The sequence below is a fragment of the Myzus persicae genome, unplaced genomic scaffold, assembly GCF_001856785.1.
Source record: "Myzus persicae strain clone G006 unplaced genomic scaffold, MPER_G0061.0, whole genome shotgun sequence".
In the NCBI taxonomy this organism is placed as follows: domain Eukaryota; kingdom Metazoa; phylum Arthropoda; class Insecta; order Hemiptera; family Aphididae; genus Myzus; species Myzus persicae.
In genome coordinates, this window is record NW_019104045.1 from 232,837 (window position 1) to 255,921 (window position 23,085).

The window sequence follows — 23,085 nt, forward strand, 5'->3', positions numbered from 1 at the left end:
AGAAACTACTCATCACACTTTTGATTTAGATCCCTATATACATCAAAAAGTATATTAAAACAAAGTAAAATGAATAACTAATCGTTCCAATATTACAAAATTCAATACATAAAATAATAATACTATATAGTCAAACATTTGATGGGTTGGAGTACACCCCCAACCCCTACTTAACTCTGTCAACAGCAAAGTAAAGCAATGGAGTCTTTCGTTCTCGTGAGATATTTTTTTATGATATTATATAAAATAAAGGAAGTATAATATATGGATTTAATCTTCAAGAGACTCATTTCGCCGAAATATCATCGTTGCAATGCACGCATTATGGTAAATACCACGATTTATAATAATTATACATAGTGTTACATATAATGCGGCTATGTACACTGTGCATACAAATATACGTTTCAATATTGTAATATAACCACACGTATTTACAAACAATTTCGTCGTTAGCGTAAAGTTACAAAATAACCATAAACAAATGGATGATGTACGAAGTATCATTTTCGTGATCCATACGAAAATATTCGTACGAACGGAAGTCAATCGTACGTACGATAAGTATTCGTATACGAAAGATGTTACAAAATGTACCGAATTGGAATTTCATACTAAAAATTCCAATTTAATACAAAATACACTCATATTATAATATTGTATTATATGAGTACTAAATATTTAGCGTACAAAATAGACCCACCGTAGTCCGTTCAATATAGACACAATAATTTCCACAAGCCGCATTAAACTATATTATACTTATTATTCACACCAGCTCGTGGACGCATCAATATTAATCATAGTATGATAATAATATATAAGTAATATTATAAAATAAAAACAAACGGTGCGCTGACATCTTCTTAATGTTGAATCTTGATATGCAGTTTAAATGTATGGTTATTAAAGTATAATGAAACAATAAACATACTGGGAAAAAAGGAACCTAATAACATGACGTAGCTTCAAAGCTATATAGTATGCCTAGTAATATCCATAAATTGCAAATTACATGAAAGTACAATAAAAAATTCTTAACTAATTGGTTTTTTACCATGGATTTTTTTTTTTAATTTCACTATTCGAGACACCAAGTTTGTTGAATTTTATCTTCTCATGAAAAATGCACCCATTTTATCACAAGCTCCGCTTTTGAAAAAAGAAACGAATATGTATATAATTAATGCATCTTTTTGTATCATCTACCTATGTTCCTTAAAATTTTTGATTTAGTATCAAATAAATATTATTATTATTATTTTAATCACTATAGGTAAGTAGATGTATACGGCCTTACTGTCGTAGAATTTCATGGATACTTAAGATGAGGATTAATGGTATTAATTTGAGATGTAAGACAGGAAACATTGAATATGATAAAAAACATTGCTAATGTATTCGTACTAGAATTAAATGTTGACGACAACGATATCACCATTTTAACCAAAGCGTATTTGGTTTTGAACCTGAAATGTTAAAAAATTAAATAAGTCTACGACAACATACGGATAATGTACCCAAAAGTAATATGGAAATTGTGATACATGAATAAATCAATAAAATGGTTAACAGAGTTTGGTAATGGAAGGGAAACTATATTCAATAATATATTTTATATGCTTTTTTTTATTTATTTTTTATTAAAAGATATTAACAATCTGTATATCTACATAATAATACAGTAAGTAAATGTGAGACATAAGTACTAGACGTGACAACTTGAGGGAAGGGAGCGTCCAGTGACACTACTTCCAATTAATGAACTTAGGAGGGAGGTAAATTGTTTTATTTAGTGGTAGATTCTAAATATTATTTCATAAATCACCCGACTATTTGTGTTTGAGACGATGGAGGGGTTGCCAGGTATTTTGCAAGAAAAGAGTTTGGATATGAGCGGGTTATAGTGGTTAAAGGTGTTTTTATGGAATTTATTAAAATGTTGACATTCAAGAGAGAATATTGATGGTAAGTTGAGGTCGTTGTGTAGACTTTAGGGTGGAGTTTCTGACGTACCAGGGAGCATTAGAGCATTAAATATGTATAATCATGATGTGATGCCAGATATGTCCATGTGCCAATGCAGTGAAGTAGTGTACCTACGCTCAGATGATCAATCACTGGTTATCACAGCCGGTCGCAAATCGCAATAATATTATTGTATCATACATACAAAACAGACAAAAGTGCCTACGAATTTTATGGTACCTAATATAAATAAATATTTAATGAAGAAAACTAATTGGTAATTTAGATCGTAAACTCAAATCAGTCGAATCGTAATTTCCGGCAACCAAATGTGTAATAATTTAATTTGGCGCGTTTTGTTTTCATATTTCCCAGTGCTTTACGTTGCTATGTTAGGATGGTACCACTGATCAACTGCAATCTTTGATAAGGCTCCAGTGATAAACTAAAACTTAACCAACCATGATACACATGAGTAACCACCCACCACCGGTCGACCCATACAGTATTACAATTTATAATACCTCGTTGTGATCCTGTGAGCAATTAATAGAGTACTGAATTTTTGTTATTTTTCTAAAACTTAAATCGCCGTCATTCCGGCATAGTTTATTTATTCTAAAGTATTAATTTCATTCTATAGTTCGCCAAAATGGTAAGTAACAATATTTTTTGTTTCGTGTGTTCACTTAACCTACTAAAATCAGAGTGCTTTATGTAGGCGTTTTTATAAGAGTGCATAGTAATATTATTTGGTTATTTTCTTCCAACTAAGGTTTCTTTAAATCCAGTACGTATTTTGAAACATCAAGCCGAAGAAGACAAGGGTGAAAATGCTCGCTTATCCAGTTTCATTGGAGCCATCGCCATTGGTGATTTGGTCAAAAGCACATTGGGTCCAAAAGGAATGGACAAGATACTTATATCTCCCGGCCGCGGAGGAATGGATGCTAAAGTTGAAGTTACCAATGATGGTGCAACAATTTTGAAAAATATTGGAGTTGATAATCCAGCAGCCAAAATATTGGTTGATATGTCTAAAGTTCAAGATGGTGAAGTTGGAGATGGTACCACGTCTGTAACTGTCTTAGGTAATATAATTTAATTTTTTTAGAATTACGATGCAATGTATGTTATTATATGTTATATAATAAATGAACAATTAATTAATGTTCTGGGTTATAGAACTTTTGTATTATTCAAATACTTGATTATAATTTCTGGATGGCATATGGTGTTTCAGCTCAAGTTCTAAAGCATTTTTAGTCTTATTCTTTTATTAAAACTATTAATTTTTTTATCACAATGGGTGAAATTAATTATATATTAATTTTTAAGGTCTGATCTGAATAAATTGGTTCTTATTTATAGCTATTCTGGGTTGTTCACTTCTTTTATAATATTTTATTTAAAGTAATTATTTATTTAATAATAGTTATTATTTTGGATACCTATGTATGTTATATCTATTTAAAATGAATAATGACAAATAAGTATATAGCATAATAATGAATATGTTAGTTTAGTAGATAAAGCCCTATAAATTAAAATTAAAACATACAAACTTAACCGTCTATTGATTGTTAAAAAGTTAAGACTGTATTTTACTGTTTTTTTTTAGCTGCTGAATTGTTACGCGAAGCAGAAAAACTGGTTGATCAAAAAATTCACCCTCAAGTAATTATATCTGGATGGAGAAAAGCAACAACCATTGCGCATGACGCTTTACAAGCTTCTACAATAGATAATAGTAAAAATGAAGCTAAATTCCGAGAAGATTTATTGAATATTGCTCGTACAACTTTAAGCTCTAAAATTTTATCTCAGCACAAAGAACATTTCGCTAAATTGTCCGTTGATGCAATTTTGCGTCTAAAAGGTTCTGGAAATTTATCGGCCATACAGATTATTAAGCTGAAAGGTGGATGTTTAGAAGATTCATTTTTAGATGAAGGTAAGAATAATATTGAATATTGAATAAAACTTTAATTATTAATTTACTTTAATTTCAATAGGTTTCCTTCTGGACAAAAAACCTGGCCAACATCAGCCAAAACGTATTGAAAATGCCCGTATACTTATTGCCAATACTCCTATGGATACTGATAAAATTAAAGTATTTGGATCTCGTATTAAAGTTGATTCTATGGCTAAAGTGGCTGAACTTGAATTGGCAGAAAAAGAAAAAATGAAAGACAAAATTGGAAAAATACTTTCTCATGAATGCAATGTTTTCATTAACAGGTAATACAAAATTGTTTTATAACAAATAAATTATTATTTCTTTCTTAAATTAATTTAATTGTGAAAAAATGATAGCATTTTTTATCTTCTAAACTGTTTATTATTGGTATTACTATTTTTACGTTTTTATTTATAATTAATCCTGAATTAAATTGATTGAACTTTAAAATACAATATAGCACCTACCTCGTTGCAATTTTTTAAATATTAATTAATTTTTTTTCTAGTTAAGTAAAATTAAAGTACAATTCTACTTTTTGAGTAATCAAATTTCAATTTATAAGTTTAATAAAGTTGTTGTTTTGTTATTTTAGACAATTGATCTACAATTATCCAGAACAACTTTTTGCTGATGCTGGTATTATGGCTATTGAACATGCCGATTTTGATGGTATTGAACGATTAGCTCTTGTAACTGGTGGTGAGATTCTATCAACATTCGATTCTCCAGCCATAGCCAAGTTAGGTACATGCAAACTTATTGAAGAAACAATGATTGGGGAAAGCACATTGTTACGTTTCTCTGGCGTAGCTCTCGGTGAAGCGTGCACCATCGTCATCCGTGGTGCGACTGAACAAATTATTGATGAAGCCGACCGTTCATTACACGATGCTTTGTGTGTATTATCATCCACTGTTAGAGAGCCAACCATTGTGTATGGTGGTGGTTGCAGTGAAATGCTTATGGCAAATGCAGTTAGTGCTGTAGCTGCTAAGACACCTGGTAAAGAAGCAGTTGCCATGGAGGCATTTACACGAGCTTTACAGTCTCTTCCTACCACTATTGCCGATAATGCTGGTTTGGATTCTGCACAGCTTGTCAATGAATTAAGAGCCCATCATGCTCTTGGCAAGAATACAATGGGTCTTGGTAAGTTATCATATTTAAATATTTAATTTTCTAGTATTATACTGTATTGAACATTTTATTTTAGATATGGAAAAAGGCACTTTAGGATGTATGAAAGAGATTGGAATAACTGAGTCTTTTGTTGTCAAACGACAAGTATTAGTGTCTGCAGCTGAGGCTGCTGAAATGATTTTGCGTGTCGATTGTATCATTAAAGCTGCACCAAGACAACGAGTTGAAGATCGTGGTCACTGTTAATTTCTAACTATCTTAAATTTATTTAATAATATTCATAACAAACTAACTCCAAACACATCAGGTTGTTTTAATTCACATGTTTTTTATATACATTTTTTTTTTTTATAATATATAAAAATATGAAATACTATTCACGAGATATTATTTTAAACGTCTTAATATCTATACAAAAAAATGCTTTTCAATAATTATAATATTTAAATCTATTCAATAATAAGTGTATTTTGGAAAAAAAAGTAAGCAAAAATTATTTTAAATAATAAATAATTGACTAGAATCAGGATGATCAAAAAATTTTTACACAATGGTAACATAAAAAAAGCTTCAAACAATCAAACATAAACGCAAACTGAACAAATATGAGTGTCTGGATTGATGTAATTAATCAATCATGTATTAAAATTAATTTTATAAAAAGGTCACCTGTTGGTCAGTCTTAAATATATATATGTAAAATAATTGGAATTTTGGAAACCAAAGTAGTTTGAGCTGGAAGTTTTATAAATTGTAATATTGAAAGTCAATGGACTCCTCCAACAAGTTATCACTGTACGAATGAAAATCATTATTTGATAAACTGATTTGTTCGTTTACATACTTTGACGGACTGGAAATCAAAAACGAATTGGTATATATTTCTGAAACAAAAACAAAAATGTATAAAATTGACTTTTATTCTTTACTACAACATAAATAAAATAAAATTGTAATCAAATAACAAGTAGGTAAATTAGGAAAACAATATTATAGTTATTTTTACTTTGGTGTCAACATCTTATTTAATGTTATAACCACTAATCATATACTTGAAAGTTTAAACATTTGAGATCTTATGATATTTTTATAGTATTCTTAGAAGTATTTTTGTATAAACATAATACCTAATCAATATGTTTTACAACTAAAACATTATTATATCCAAGAGAAAAAAATATATATTGCTAAGTAAATAAACAATTTAATTCCTCTGGTTATAATTTTTAAATAATAATTAGTTGTGGCTGAATGAACTTAATCAAAAGTAATTGAATAGTATTTGTAAATAATGACAACATACATTATAATATATTTATCAATTGTTTTAAAAGTAATTTGAGTTTTAATACCCTTTTTAGTATAGTAGAGCTGTTTTAAGACTAAGGAAATAAAATATTGTACTGTACAAAGTGGTACTTATACAAATTTTGATTTTTACTTAATCTAATGTTAAAACAAAATATGTTTGTAAATAATAATCAGATGCAGAATTCGTTCGTTGACTAAACACCAAAAAACATACCATTTTCTAATTCTGTGTTGATACTCTGAATCATTTTCACATCTTCCAAACTATCTTCTCGGTGTAGCTCGCCTTCTAAATACTTGCAAGCTTGTTCTAATTCAGATGACTCTTGTGGCGAAGATGTGTCGTCTTCGGTGGTCATGGAATACTCTCGGTGTCCCAGACTCTCTTCTGTATTACACAGCCGCCAATAATGACCGGCCCCTTGAGATTTTCTACCTTTTCGGAAATTGGGGTTGATGGACAAATTGTGACGTACGGAGTTCTTCCAACGTTCGTCGTCTTCACGAAAATAAGGAAAATGACTTCTGAAAAATAAATATATTTTTGAGTACCTACCCATAATAATATTTAAAATAAGTATAACCATTTTCCATAGAATTAGAGTTCCTTTCTAATATTTTTCAACAAAATGTATTCCGAAAAATAATTTTCTAATACTTAGAAGTAATTTAAAAGAATTGGAGTTCCATAAAATTATCGTTCATAAATATTATTATCCAACGTGTTATTTTGAATACTGGAATACTGAAAGAAACCCTTTACTCGAACAGTATATTGCCTCTTACAATTTTTTACTACCACATAGTCCCCTCGTCCAACAATATCCTTTAAACCCTCTTAAAATACACACCATAGCATACCTACCTATTACTAACTAGTAGGTAATGACGAAAACATTTTTTTTTTAGATTATTATACATTACACTTTGCAGTATTTCACTTAATCAATTTTAATCAATCGATGACGAATAATGTTAGAAATAAAATAACCGGAGAACTTGCCTTGCTGTTGTAACTGTAGGTATAGTAGGTTTCCACTATACCCACCTACTTTGGACTGTTCGTTTAAATTGAACAATTAACTTTGACGTTTCGTCCGCGGAAAAGGCGTAGAGCTGTTCAAGGTTCAACATCCATAAATCGATTTTGAAAATTTTGATCTAACGATTATAAATTACGTGCTTGCGAGGCTGCATGTTACTTGCGTCCCAAAAAAAAATATATTTTTTAGGTAGTAAATTTGACCGGTAAGTTGCGTCCCGTTTTGGGGGACGCAAGTCAACCATATTATTATTATCGATATTATCTTCAAAAATCATTAAAATCGATAGTATCGTGTGTCGTATATTGTTGACAGTCGTCAGCATAATTTTAGCATAATTTTTAGCAATTAAGGTATTAGAATAGGTCAAGCCTGGGAAGCTAGATGTGCTGAGGTGACAAAAATTACTTAGATATAAGACGGCCGCACGGGCAGGAACGAGGAGTCCCCGTCGTCGCCGGGTGTGTTGCCGAGAGCGCGCCATCGACGTGCACACGGAAGAGGCGACGATTGCTGTACGGGCGACTTTTGTTTATTTAGTTTTAAAATAAAAGTGTTTCCGACCCGTAAAATTATTTGTTTAATTTTTGAGTAGTCACGCAATTTTCCGTACTCTTTTCAATCCAATCTATATCACTTAAAAGTGCATATACGACACGTGTCACTAAAACCGATAGTTCATATATTGTAAATTCAGTATGATTCGGTAATGATTTATTATGACAAAATGTTTAACATGCATTTTTTAATTATTTTTTATTATATTATACTATATTTATTATGACAAAATGTATAACATGAATTTTTATATTACTATTACTATTATTATTGCAATTATTATTATTTTGATGGAAAAATGTATAACATGCATTTTTATATTATTATTATTATTAATATTGCAATTGAATTGAACTATTAATTTATTATAACAATTTTTATATTGTTATTATTAAAAATTAAATTTGTATCATCAATGTACATTTTTATATCGATTATATCGATATTTTCGGGACGCAATTAGGTCATAGAAAAAGGTATACCGGGACGCAAATACGCTATGATCTTTTTGAATCTTTTTTTTGCGGGACGCAACTCACCTACTGATAATAATTTCGGACGCAAGTAGTATGCTCCCGCTTGCGAAGGTAATATGTATAATATGATGCTGCCGATGCTGGTAATGGTTGGAGAGTTATACACAATCACATTAATGTCAAAATGTCAAAATGTCAATTCCTTATGGTATTTAATTCGTTTCTAAATTACAAGACAAAATACCGGTGTTGTGTGAATTTTCCCCGTTTTCCACTGTTTCCTTTTAGTAAGTTATTCCCTGTATGTAATTGTTAAAAAGTAGCGAATTTCCCCTACAGAAATTCATCTTGTATTGATCATGCAAAATACCAGCTATAGATTAAAATATCAAATTATCTACCGGAAACCAGATTGAAGCTTTTTCTGATCCAAAACTTGATGAGTGATGACAGTCAAAAACCTACACGTAATTTGTAACACCAATACTAACATTCCGAGTCCAGAATGTAAAATACAAATTAATAGTTAAGCATATACCTACAGGGTATTTAGCATCTGCTTATAACTAATCAAAAATTTATCTGTTTTACGAAAATATGATCAATTACCTATATTATATAGGTACCTACTTATCTATACTATAGGTATCTTTTATCGTAGTCATCTTTATTCATTACGTGTATATATATTATTCATGGTTATTTTTATTCATATACTTAAACGAACAAAATATGTTAATATTTTTAATCTGATAAATCGTACAATCTACGTCGAATACTATCGAAATTATATTAGAATATTACTAATATTATTGGTATAGTCTACTGGTCTCTATTGTTGTATAGGATAATATCAAACTACAAGTTGAAAAGGGGGACCGTGACTTCGGTAAAGTTAACCTTATTTCTTTAATTTCTATAAGAAACACAAATGGGTGCCTGGCACCAAGGTGGTACGAACACAATAAACGTGTGTAGGGGTGAGTTATTTTCACTCATAGGTAACATACACACGCTATACTCATAAACAAAATCGTTTTTTTTTTTTATTTGAAAACTGGTCGCGTTGAAGAATAAAAAAATCTACATTTGTGGTCAGATTTCGTCAATATTTAGTTATTCGATTATATGTATAGGTACCTACCTATTCAAGTATAGTCATGTAGATATTATGCTTAGTATGTATGCACGAGGCACGGTTTACTTATGATTTATGATCTATAAAACTATAGCCGGGAACTTGAAAACCTAAAAATGATTTTATTAAGTGCACGAAAAAATAATATAAAATGAAAAATTGTCTAAAAATAAGACACACAATTAATATTACTATATTAGGTACCTATTTACTATTAAACAAATTAAAATAAATTAGGAAACATAATTAAATAAAACAAGACTGTTTTGTCAGTAAAAAAAAAATATTACTTCCAAATTTAAATGGTTTTAAACGCAAACTATTTGGAAATTCAATTTTAGACCATCTTCATCCCCATCTTTCACAACAACAACAAATGAAGTTGTCATGGTTACAATGAGATTGAACATATTGCCCACAAATTTAATATTTTATCCAACACTAAATATGACATTTTTCTTTTTATGTTCTCTATTTATGTTTAAATATAATAATTTATACGCAAACTACGAGTATTATGAGTAAAAATTGTAAACCACTAAGGAATTAAATATTTTATAATATAATAACTAGATAGTAGATTTACTTTCGATTTTACTTCGACGTCCAGTAATCAAATTCTAACTATTCATAAAAGTATATCCAAACATTATAGGCATTATTGTGACAAAATTCTCATGAATCTTTAAACTGTATACTATATATAGGTACGTGAAGTAGATACTCTCACAAAAACCAAACAATATTAATACGTATACATACAATGTATGGAAAAGCCACTTAACACTCCTTGCCCCTAGAATTTTAGAATAAATGGATTACACAGTAAGTAATATAGTTGAGTTATGATGATCTACTGGTCACGACACAAGTTTTTTCAAAATATCAAGGGGGGAGGGATTGTCAGGAATTGGTCAAGATAAATATTTTGTGCGGATGTATAATGTATAATAGTTTAAAGACTTATAGTAACGGTTAGGTATGCGACTTTATAATTATTGTTTTCATTTGTAAGTCTATGTGTAAAGTAAATAAGATTTTATTTGTGACATAAAGTGATGTACCTATTTGTTAGAACATTTTATTAAGATTTTTGATATTTTGCTTAAGATTGAGCACAAACTGTGTATGCCGTAAGTCGAGATAAGTTTAAGTATTCTGTGAAGATTTTATTTTGTAGGGGGTTTTATTCTAGTTTTTTAGTGGAGAATTGTCTGAATAAATATTTAAGAGCAAGCGGTAATAATTTATTATTTCATTGTTGTATACAGTTTATTTTTTGTGCCATATTAGTTTTTCTGTCAAAGTTTTACTCCAAGATATTTTGCAGTAACTTTTTATTTGTAAATATAAAAAAAATACATCCAAATCGAAAGTATACGGAAAAATATTTTTAAAAAATAAATGCAATCAAACCCTATAGCGCAGTATAAATTCACCACGTATATACACATACAAAATATGGCCGTTTTAACACAATATAATATAGGTACCTACAACCTACCTAATTATACGTATTAGGTTTAAAGGCTTTAAACGATATAATTTAAATAAAATTATAATCGACATTATTGTTTATAATATCATCCATATACATCAGGGTGGGAATAGGTAAAAAGTTTCACGGCCGGTTGATTACGGAAACAAATAGACAGTAACCATTATTAACCCTTATAACCCCCTTTTCCAAAACAGTTTTACACAGGAAACACTAACACGTGGCAAGGGAAATTTATAGACAGGTGAAGTGAAACTAAAGGAGAAGTATATTTTGCTGATATTAACTTGAGGGTGTGGGTCATGGGAAATTATAATTTATAATAATATCTATTTAAATATTCATAGATATCATATACTCGAATTTTTCTCAGATCATCGTATTGAAATGCAATATAATATACTTAATGTACTCTATGATGATAACTAATAACTAATAAGTAATAAATATTGTTGGGATTTCGATGCACTTTGCATTGTTTTTCAAAGCTTAGGTACTGTACGATGCTCGTATTGTCACAAATTTGTTTTATGTACTTTAAAATGAGAATATGAAAGTATTTTTAGTTTTTTAAATTTAGTAAGTATCTATCTTAATATATACATAAACCAGTTAACAATTGATTAAAAGTGATAACAAAAAAGTAAATTTTATTCTACATCTATTCTTCATGTCAAAATCATGTTATTATTATCATCTATATTTTATTTATACCACCAAGACACCAAATCAATCGTCTGGATTTTAATCTTAATAAATCCAGATAAATGTCTGCTATTTATTTAAAAATTACAGGTTATAACTTATAAAACTTTAAGTTTGAATTTAAAAGAAATTCGTTTACTAAGGATATAAATTATACTGATCAAAATTTACAAAAATATATTATTTTGATTATTTTCACCTAAACCCACCTCTAAAAACACCTAGATTACCTGTTATTTTATAAACGAAAATTTATTCTCATACTTTCGGGTGCTATACTTTGTAGTTTGTAACTCATTTTTGTTTGTAAGTATTATAACTATACAGACTATACAGCCCTAAATGCACTTGTCTAGTGTATACATATACGTATTTGTTCTCATAATGTCACGCGATACGTAAACAGCGATTCCTCCGCCACTGAACCATAAAATTGGTGTTAGCACGCTCGAGGGACGTTATTGTAAATATACGGGTGTGGGAGTTTTAGCTGTTGTGGTTGTCAATTGATGACTATACGCAACGTAAGTAAAATATTTACATAGTAAACACACGGGACAATATTAAACATAAATATTGTGGTGAAAACATGTTAACATAAATGAAAAGGGCTTAACCTTTAATCACCGCAGAATTTATGTGCAAATCACATAATGATTTAATAATATACATAGGTAGGTAATGAATAAATTTATGATTTATATTTTATTATATTAGTATTACATCAGATGTCATAAGACCGGATTCATGTATTTATTATTTGGGTAATATACTGAAATTAAGTCAATAAAATTTGTTTAACGAATTTTTTCCAGTAAAACATTAATTTAAAATAAAACGAGAAACAAAATTAAGTAATATGGTATATTTAGATAATCGTAAAGAGTAGACCAACTACAGTCTTCCATAAATAATAATATAAAAGCAATAAATAATATAAATTGTAATTATTAATAAGTTATTCCATTGAAACCCCATACATTAACGATTTACCCTATATTAACCCAAATAAGGAACGAAGTTTGGAAATGAAAACAAGTAGACTTTGTCAATTGTCTTTGTTGTTTTTAATCTATTATAATATTATGTATTTTTTTTATTATAAGCTGCAGTACAAAATTATAGTTTATTTAATATAACTGATTCTTAAAAACTATGTAGGTATTGAGAAATTCCAGAAATAACCATAATAAATTTACAATCTATATTCCATTTCCAATTGTACGTAGATTATAAATGTGTTATGTTGTATACAAAATTTATTCCTGTTTTTTGTTGAGTAAATTCCTCCAAAAATCTCACATAATAATTTTAAAACCAATTTATCACTTACTCAGCGATTAAAATGTGTAAAAATTAAGGCAAAAATAATCAAGATGTAATATTAAGTATTGGAAAAAAAATACTATTCATGTTGCAATAAATTGGTACCTAAGTAGTAAGTTATTAAATAAAAATGCACAATGCACTCTATATATTAAATGTATATAAGTAGTGACAACTGATTTCTTTTATGTAAGACCCACTCATTGCCAAATCGGGCTATTAAGGCTTTAGTGCCCTATTGGGAGTTTTGTTAAATAATAAACTTCACATAATTATAGCAGTTTATAAAATACCGATGAGCAAGGTGATGCGCAACAATAACGATTTTATTATAAAAGGTCCTCAAATTAAAGAATATTTTTTATCTTCATTAAATTAATTAAGTGAATTTGGCATATATAAATTATAATGTAGTCAGGACTTACAATATATAATTTAGGATTCATCTTATCGATAGTAGAAGAAATTTATACAGTAATTTATACTTACGATATCCATTGATAAATTTCTGCTACTGGTAGTTCTTTTTTTTCAATCAAGGCTTGATGAATCATTTCTGTATAGGTATATCCAGGTTTATTAGCTTTGTCTAACCTTGAAGGTGGCATTCTATATGGTTTTCGATTGGTTTTGGACGAAGCTACAACAATATAATAAAATATGGGCTTTATATTTATAGGTACCTATTTTTCAAATAATATTATTTTAATGAACTACTAAGATATTTTGTTCTTTGGGGTAAGTACAAATAACAATGTTAATCTAAATGAGTTTAAACTATAAATATATAACCATTAAACCAGGGAATAGGACTGTATGGATTTTTAACTTCGATGATAAGTTCCACTTCTTGTTATTTGAATGACAGTCTGATCTATATACCTACATCAGGTAATTTTGTTCATGACTGCTCAACTAAATAACATTTATTTGAGAAGACATCCATAGAGTATATTATATATTTTTACTGATTAAATAATAATTATCAACATTATTGTTAGTATTTTAAGAGATAGATAATAGATATACCAATAGGTATCTAGAAAAACTATTTATTACCCAATTGAAAATTTTGTTACGCAAAACAGTATTATTTGTTGTTTAAAAGATTGTTAGATGAAATAATTGTTTGTTTAATATTGACCACAATTTGTTATTAAAGGTGATAAATAAACACGGATATTTAAATGTGTAAAATGTATTATAGATATTTGTAATGCTAATTTACAACTCAGGAGTTTAATATAAATGTATAATTTAAGATAGTTATTAATATCTATTAGTTATTCATATAATCACATAAATATTTTAATATCTGCAAAATACATTTACCATCTAGCACACGGGTACAGCCCTAGCGGCTAGCACACTGCTGGTCACTAATAATAATAATTTGCTATCTACCTATAAGAGTATGACACCGGTTTATGATTATAAGATAATACTATAAACCATTACCGAAACTACAAACCATTACCGAAGCTACAATATAAGATAAGTTTACCTATCGTGTTTATTGTCATCTCATAAAAAATAATTTTTATAGGTCTAAATACTATAATGCAAGTCAGCACTCACGAACATGAATCATATCATCATTCCACTCACAATTAATACCGAGAATCCGTGTGAAATACTTAGGAATATTACCTATTTATTTTAATAATTTAATAGGTATCATGCAATGACGAACTGCATTTTGTGGCTATTCTTATACTTTTATTTGAAAACGTTATCAACTCCAAAAAATAATCCTTATGAAAAGTAATGGGGATGACTGTACCCATAAATTACTTGTTAGGGTTTGTTGTTGTGTGGTCAATTATTGGTTGAGTTTTTTTTGAAGTTCGGTGCAACTAATTTTATAATGTATGTATATCTAATGATATTCTACACAAAACTATTAAGGTGGCGTGGAATGCGGAATGTGTACATAAATCATGCAACACAACGAAATAGAACATACTGCGGGAGCTTACCAATAATACTAAAGTGTTATTTTTTTAAATTAGTTTTATTTGATATTTTCAATCTGTTGTTTGGTAGAAAATATACTCACGTTTTTGATCTAATTTGGTGGCTTTCTTTTTCTGTTTCAACGTCTCCGGCTCCAGCCATTCGTTGCCCGAGACATTAACTCCTGCACCAGCACCACCGCCACCGGTGGTACTGTCGTTACAGGTTGGTTCAAATATGGACGCAACCTGAAAGTTGACCAGCCAACTCAAGTCGCCGGGCTTGTGGCCGTTCTGGTGTTGTGGTTCGGCGACTGACGTGATCTTGGCAGGCGGCTGCAGCGACGATTGTGCTGGCGGTGGCAGGTGCTGTAACGGGCGCCTTTGCTGCATATTACCCGAGCCGGACGTCGCCTGCACGTGGTGATGCGTCGGCTGCTGCTGCTGCTGCTGCTGCTGATTGTGACGTTCCACCGGCCGTAACCACATGGACATCTGCGGTGGCGGCGACGACGGTTGCATCTCTTCGAACACCAGCGGCGTGAACACGTCCGAGGGTTCGTAGCGGGCGTGCACCGCGGCGGTCGCGGTCGGTGGTGGCACCCAGGCTGTCGACTGCCAACAGTCGGCGGCGACAGAGTCTTCGCAGATTCCTCCGCCGCCGCCGCCGTCCAGCAGATTGTTCTCGCGTTCCAGCTTGTACACGTGCGGCGGTTTGGCGCACGACAGGTACCTCTTGGACAACACCAACGAAGACAGTCCGTCCGACAGCGGGCTGGGCTGAGTGACCGCGGTTGACGAAGACGACGACGACATTGGTCGATCGGTGTGTAGCGCTAGACGGCCGTCGGTGCGGAAATGCAGTGCGCACGGGTAGCTCCGCGCATAGACAAGTATATGATACACTCCGCGGCTGACGATGATGATGATGATAATAATAAAACAATGAATCGTATAATTTGTTTATGTGAAATTCGTTGTGTTCGACCCTTTTGGAGGGAGGGGCACCCATCGGTGGACGGCCGCAGGGAACATGTAGTTTTTCGCGTCGGCCAACCGAAGAGTCCGTGGCGCCGGGGCGGAGCTTACATATACGCATAAACCTACGCAGACGTATTGTAGTTGCAGTCGCGCGCGTATTGTGTGCCCTCCGTGTGTGTGTTAAATAGATGATATTACTTACTATAGGTAGGTATGGTATCACGATTCACGACTGTTATTACTGCATAGACCTTGTAGGGTAAAAAAAGGTTTATGGTTTACGGAGACACCGACGTGCAGTCATTATTAATTATCCTCAGAAGGAGTATTGGACCTATGTTATAATATGATATAATATGACAGGCGCGGATCTAAAACATATTTACGGGGGGGGCCATCTTAAATACAATTTCGGCCTAAGTATTATAAAAACATTGTACATACCATGTAAGCTAATAGATAAATATTATTATTTAAATACCAGTTTATCAGTACAATAAAATATATAAAATTATTAGATAATTAATAATAAATGATCACTGAACAAAATCCTTTCGTCTTTTAAATAATTAGATAAGTAATATAAATTGTTTAATTAATAATGACACGTAATATATAATAAATAATAATTAATAATAAAATATAATAAATATTAAAAAATGATCACAGAACAAAATCCATTCGTCTTTTAGATTTGGCAAATTCGTCAATTACTTCTTCACAGTCAATACTAATATTTCTATAACAGTTAAGTAATGCAAGTCCATTTAAGCGTTCTTCGGATATTCTTGATCGCATCCAAGTTTTTAGTCGGCGAAGAGAAGAAAAATTTCGTTCCGCAGTTGCTGAAGTGGCTGGTAATGTCAGGAGTATGAGAAAACAATTATAAATAATTGGAAAGGTTTCGGAATCACATCTTTCAAAAGCTTCTAATGATGTTTTTGGAATTTCTTTTTCATTTGTCCAATATGTATGCCACAATTGAAGCTCTCCTTCGAAATATTTTTTTACGAGGTCTTCCGATAAGTTCAAATTAATAGATATTAATTCACAAAATTGTGCCATCATATTGTTAATTTTATTTTGGATTTCTTTTTGGTTATTAAAAACGTCTTTATTATGAATAAACGTTGGCAAAATTATATCTAAATCAAACACTGACACTGATTTTTTATCGAATCTGTACTCAAGGTCGGTAATTAAGTCATCTAAAAATGGAATAAACAAAACGATACGAAAATAATCTTCTGGATTTTTAGTTGGTGGATTAGCTCTTTTAGTCATTTGTTTTGTTATTCTTGGGATTTTAATATCGTCGAAAATTCCTATTTTTTCCAAGCATTATTTACTATTATTAAAAATTAAATTAAAATTTTCAACGCTGTTTTTCCGTTTTTCTTTTAAAACACTAAGTACATTATTTATTAATGTAGAAGCCGAAAATTTATCTTGACTTTTTAATTGCAAAATTCTACTTATTGGTGCAGTTATTGAAAACATATCGGACATAAGATTTAATGTTAAAATAAATTCCGCACTTGACAATGATTTTATTAGAATAGACGCTTTTGAGGACGTTTCAAGATCGTTCCATTCAGATATTTTATCTAATGCTTCAATAATTAAAACCAAATTCGAAGAAACGCTATCGGCAAAACAATACATTTTATCGGCTGCCGAAAATAGATATAATAGAAAATCCACCAGTCTACGGGGGGGGGGGGGCCATGGCCCCTTGGCCCCCCCCCTTGGATCCGCGCCTGTAATATGACTTTATCTAGGGATTGGGGCTGTATAGACTAAAAGTATACAGTCACATGATTATAACAACTTTGATGTGGATATTTGCGAGTAGTGTACTAGTGTAGTTTAAAAAAGTGAATTTCTAAGTACGTATGATAATCATCGCAATTAGAAGAGGGGTTGCTTTCTGCTTACCGGTTAAAATCAAGGCAAGTATACCTACCTCATCAGCAATTAAAAAAAAAAATTTTGATTTGAAAAGTATAACAGCTATACTTACTATTCCTTATTGATATTATGATGATAATTATTAAGCTATATGAAGCTTTTAGTTTTTTTGGCTTACGCAATTTAAACAATTTACAATAAAAAGACAATAAAACACTCCATAAAAAAAATACAAAAAAAAAAGATACACAAAAAATCTTAAAAAATACTTCAAATCTGTAGAATTTTAATAAATTCATTATTTAAGGAAAATGAGAATGAACGTGCTTAGGGTATATGTATACACTAGGTAAGTTCTATTCTCATTATACCTAATCCAATAAGTTTTAACCTTTTATTTTTATAATTTTTTTTATTATATTGAATATTTGAACGACTTTATGATAACATATATAATAGGTACTTATTTTAAATTGTTGAAGAATAATATTTTTTCAGAATTTTTTCATACATAAAAATCGAATTTCAAACGATTAGTTAAAAATTTAAAATAGTTATAACTGGTATAACTTAGAAATTATATGGGTACCTCCTTTTAAAATTTCTGTTTAGATAAGCAGATTAATGGACCAACATTTTTCTAGACACTTTTCAACCTTTGTGCCATAGACCATAGTTGTAGTTTATTACTGATATGACGATATGTACTTACTACCCTACACGCAGTACGCATCAACATTTGGTTTTTATGTAGGTTAGGTTACTACTATCAAAGTACTTTGAAAAAAATTCTGCTTAGGAATAAGAAATTAAAAATTGATGTTGTCTTTCTAAAAAAAATAAAACTTAAAAAATTAAATCAATGAAAAAAATTATTTTTTTAATGGCATTACCTAGATTACGTGCCTTTAATACAATATAAATTGTATTTCATTTTTTTGATAAGAAAATTATTTAGTTAATGCAACTAAACAATAGTTTCAGTAATTGTCAATTGGACATATAATATAGGTTGGAACAAAATAAGACTGCCAAATTTACGATATCTAAATATCTAATAAGCACATGTATTATTGTGAATAATGTTACAAAAAATGATGTTGGACTAATAATTCTTCTCATTTGTTCAGATATTACTGTCAAATTAAGAAATTGCTGACTGCAGACGTGCACCTATTTAAAATTAGATTATAATTTATTGTACTAATTGTTAGCATTTATTTTAATTATGTACAGTGGTCGAAATGGCTCAAGATAAGTAGAGGGATGCCTATGCCTTACAATTCAGATTTAGGCCTATACGAAAAATAAAAAGTTTTCTTATACATAGGTATAAATATAAAAATCATAATAATTATTTCATTTTAAAACACAAGTCTTAGGAGGAATGCATTATTCTAGACAAAATAAGTAGAGGGATGAAAAATGTAAATACAAAAAAGTAGAGGGATGTCATCCCTCCGTATCCCCCCCCCCACTTAAACCACTGATAATATGTGTTTGTATACTTAAACTATTTAACAATGCATATTGTAGAGTTGTAGTATTTATATAGGTAGTCACATAAATAAGGTGAAAGTAGAATCGAGCAAACAGAAACATAAATGGAATATTACTAGAAGTGTTCGATTACATATACTAAGCTATCATTTTGTACCTACTCTATTATTTCACCAANAATGCCATCTAAATTAAAAGAGTTAAAATTAACTTAACTTTAACTTTTTAACTCGATAATTAAAAGGCTTACATATCCCGTCACTTCCTGGAAATCCCCGTAGCAGGCTGAAAAAGAAATGGTGTAGGGATCATCTAATTTAATCCTAACAAGTTATGTAATCACATAATAAACATGCCAAGTGCTACTGATGGGTGGCTTCTTATTCACGTAACTCCATAATGTTTTGTTACCCTTATCTCATATATACTTATTATGTGCTTAATTGTATAGATTGTGTATTTCTTGTAAAAATAAAAAAAAAAAAAACTCGACAATTCCCAATCTTGGTATATAGCCATATAAGTACATATTATAATTTATAAATAAGAAACAATTGTAATGTTATGATTTATTATTAGGGGACCTGCTTGTTCCAGATTCATAATTTTTTGTGTTTTTAATATTATTTTTATTCACAAATTTAATTTAAATTATGAAGCCCGAGAGGTGATAACTGCAATACTGTAGTCATGAACTTCGATAATATTGTTAACCATAATACTATATTGTTGTAAATTGTAAAATTTTAAAAAAATATAGGTATTTAGGTACAAAGTTGTTTATAATTCATAGGTAGGGTATTTTATTTTTTATTTTTAAGTTATTACTATTTTCATAGTTATTATAATATTTGAATTAAACATAAACATTATTTTTCTTAATTCATTATTGGAGGAAAATGGCCAGTGGAGGTAAACGGCTAGTTATTGCCAAATTTTCTATCAGTCCTCAACAAAGAACTGGCCAACTTGAAAAAAAATATTGCAACTTTTTTCTTATTTTATTTACTGGAAGATTTTGTGTCCTGTTTAGTTAAGTCTCTGACGTCTGGGGGTACGCCTAACGCCCTAACAAGATATTTATTGTAAATTATATTGTGTGTTAATTTTAATAATTTACACACTCTCACACTAGGCGATTAATCACGGAATTTTAACGTATTTTATTTCGCGACAATAATATCCACGTTTCTGAAGATAGGAAACAGTGCGATTATTAATCGCCTAATTTAGTAGTGTACTGCTTGGTGTGTAGCACGATTAAAGATAGACTATCTATAGGCGTGCATACAACTGAGTAAAATATCTATGAATTTATCATATTATCATTTTATTATCCCTCGTCCATAGAAAATATCATATAGATATAGACCTTTTACATGCAGGGATCCCAGATAATATATTGAAGCCATCTACTTTATACTACTAGACAAGCAATTAGCTGTGCATGGAAAATGGCAAAACACAGATGTCATGTTAGTCCGTGGGTAATACTGTTATTACCTTGTGACTTAACTTGGAATGATATTGCATAGTAAGTCGAGGGATATTTTCGTTTTTTTTTGTCCGAGCGCAGCGAGTGGCCACGCGGGCCCGGTTATCGAATATTAATATACACGGATGGATGTCCGTGTACGCTTTACGCCTTTACCTACACGGGTGCCTAAGATACACAGCCTTAGATATATAAATACACAGATTATTGTATTTTATCGTCAAGACTGGCATCACTGTATTTTTTTGTCAAGACTGCCTACATCACAGCGAGATGCTTAATATTTACGCATAGAGTTATTATATTTACTCTATGGTTTTCCGTCGTTCGTAATGCTGTTGCAGTTATACACAGTTCTCGTCCAGTAGTATAAGGAAGAGAACCGAAATTATATATTAATATATATTATTATCTAGACTCTCTAGTATAGGTATTAATGATTTGATATCATTGAATTCAAATTTAATAGGTACCTTCCATTACAGCGATCTCTTAAACACCGAATGTACAGCAGAGCGACATCCACTTACCCTCTTTTTTTACTTCTTCTTGTCGTGTCCGATTGTAAAACTGCCGATAACAATTATATTAATAATTTAAAATAAAGTAAAATGCAGATAAATACTTAGATAGGTAGTAAAATAAATAAATATAAATAAAAAATAAATAAATCAATTCGGTACGTCTATAATAAGATCACATTTTTCGGAAAAACGTTCTATATGTTGTGTTGCGACCAGTTAGCAGCCTAGTCTAGTGCGTTTGTGTTTGACAAAATCAGATTTTCTTTGGTGCATTGTGCTGGACTCAAAATGCATGACAAAAGGGGTTCATCGATCTGTCGTTCTCCACAGTCGCATGTGTCATCTTCTCCATTAGAGCCCCATTTTACCCTTTAGCTTTAGTCTTCGCCACCCTGGCTTTCAATCTGTAGAGTTTTCCATAGTGGGGCCATGGAAGATGTCCACCCAACAGAAGTTGTTGTATAGTCTGAATCAGTTCTTTCGGTTGCAGCTCATCCTGCCACCTTTGCAGTATAGCTTTATGTCACCACATGTTCGTGCAGTTTTTTTGCTGTTTGTATGAAACTTTATCGAGATTTAAGTCTTGTGATCGTGATTTCATATCCGAACATAGGATGTCTTTTGTTCTTTTTCTGTTTGATTTTTTCTATGTTGGTGGTCACTCGTTTTCTAATCTCAGGTGGAGCTATGCCTGCTAGAAGGTATAACTTGTGTGGGCCCAAGACATCCCTTTATGATTCTGCGAGTATCGTTCAAAGCTACAGATAGTAGTTTGGCGTGTTTCGATTTGCTCCACACTGGACACACATATTCTGAAGTTGAGAAACATAGGGCTATTCTGGTAGTACGCATGGTGTGAGGTCGTGCTCTCCATTGGCTTCCAGCGTGTTTTCTAAGTAGGTTGTTCCTTGCTTGCACGTTCATTTTAGTTTTGAAATAGTGCAATGTCAAGGTCATATCTAGGGCGGCGCCTAGGTTCACGGCCTCACGGGGTAGTCATGTTCTGCAATATTTTTTCTAACCATTCTATACTAAGGCGTTTCTTGGTGTCACGGTTTCGTAGGCGGAAGCAACATATACCTTTGTTTTGTTTGGGTTTGTTCTTTTTTTACTGTGACATATAGTTAACTGAAAATAAAGAACTCCCACAAAGAAAACAGTTGAGTATTTTAAAGTTCCAACAAATTATGCGGTGTAAGACGTATACCATATAAAATTAAAGTAAGGCATGAAAGTCGGTTCAGTTAATTTATAAGGTAAAAATATGTTATCCACAATTTGAAAGTATTTTAAAGTCTCTATAAATACTTTTTAAAGAATTTGTACTTGAACTCAGACAATTTGTTGGCTGGGTATTCAAATACGAATTAAAAATATTTTTAATTTTATATTATTATAAAATAATTGTTATTTATTAATAGTTATTGATTTATATTTTTAGGGTCGTTCGGAGGAGTGTACAAATATGTACAAATGGAATAACAATCGTTGGCAAAATTTGTTTTGGGATTTTCGAGTATGGTGGTGCTAACGTAACGGACCTCCTTAAATGCATATAAAAAATGATTATGTCAATGCATCTTCAATATT

At 30.8% G+C, this 23,085-nt stretch overlaps 3 protein-coding genes across 3 annotated transcripts; 1 reads left to right on the plus strand and 2 right to left on the minus strand.

The window, feature by feature from the left end:
• The first annotated feature begins 2,446 nt into the window (after positions 1 to 2,446).
• On the plus strand, positions 2,447 to 5,459 carry LOC111038000 (T-complex protein 1 subunit beta-like). Its single transcript, XM_022320907.1, has 6 exons — positions 2,447 to 2,623; positions 2,744 to 3,059; positions 3,590 to 3,922; positions 3,984 to 4,212; positions 4,527 to 5,083; positions 5,148 to 5,459. The coding sequence occupies exons 1-6, from the start codon at positions 2,621 to 2,623 to the stop codon at positions 5,318 to 5,320; spliced, it is 1,611 nt and encodes a 536-aa protein (XP_022176599.1). The 5' UTR covers positions 2,447 to 2,620; the 3' UTR covers positions 5,321 to 5,459.
• A 125-nt stretch (positions 5,460 to 5,584) lies between these two features.
• LOC111038001 (forkhead box protein M1-like) lies at positions 5,585 to 16,170 on the minus strand. The gene is made up of 4 exons (XM_022320908.1): positions 15,189 to 16,170; positions 13,619 to 13,769; positions 6,600 to 6,910; positions 5,585 to 5,958 (listed from the first exon to the last, which is right to left on the minus strand). Exons 1-4 carry the CDS (start codon positions 15,898 to 15,900, stop codon positions 5,819 to 5,821), a joined length of 1,314 nt encoding a protein of 437 aa, XP_022176600.1. The 5' UTR covers positions 15,901 to 16,170; the 3' UTR covers positions 5,585 to 5,818.
• A 558-nt stretch (positions 16,171 to 16,728) lies between these two features.
• Positions 16,729 to 17,133, minus strand: LOC111038011. The gene has a single exon (XM_022320926.1). The coding sequence runs from the start codon at positions 17,131 to 17,133 to the stop codon at positions 16,729 to 16,731; it is 405 nt and encodes a 134-aa protein (XP_022176618.1).
• Positions 17,134 to 23,085: the final 5,952 nt, after the last annotated feature.

What these genes read in the sequence shown, in the direction of transcription:
- LOC111038001 (XM_022320908.1), bottom strand. Translation starts at nt 15,900, where the DNA reads ATGTCGTCGTCGTCTTCGTCAACCGCGGTCACTCAGCCCAGCCCGCTG. An exon ending in CACCAAATTAGATCAAAAAC is followed by an intron (nt 13,770 to 15,188) that starts GTGAGTATATTT and finishes ATATTGTTGTAG; the next exon opens with CTTCGTCCAAAACCAATCGA. An exon ending in GAAATTTATCAATGGATATC is followed by an intron (nt 6,911 to 13,618) that starts GTAAGTATAAAT and finishes TTTATTTTTCAG; the next exon opens with AAGTCATTTTCCTTATTTTC.
- LOC111038000 (XM_022320907.1), top strand. An exon ending in AGATTCATTTTTAGATGAAG is followed by an intron (nt 3,923 to 3,983) that starts GTAAGAATAATA and finishes TAATTTCAATAG; the next exon opens with GTTTCCTTCTGGACAAAAAA. An exon ending in TGCAATGTTTTCATTAACAG is followed by an intron (nt 4,213 to 4,526) that starts GTAATACAAAAT and finishes TTGTTATTTTAG; the next exon opens with ACAATTGATCTACAATTATC.
- LOC111038011 (XM_022320926.1), bottom strand. Translation starts at nt 17,133, where the DNA reads ATGATGGCACAATTTTGTGAATTAATATCTATTAATTTGAACTTATCG.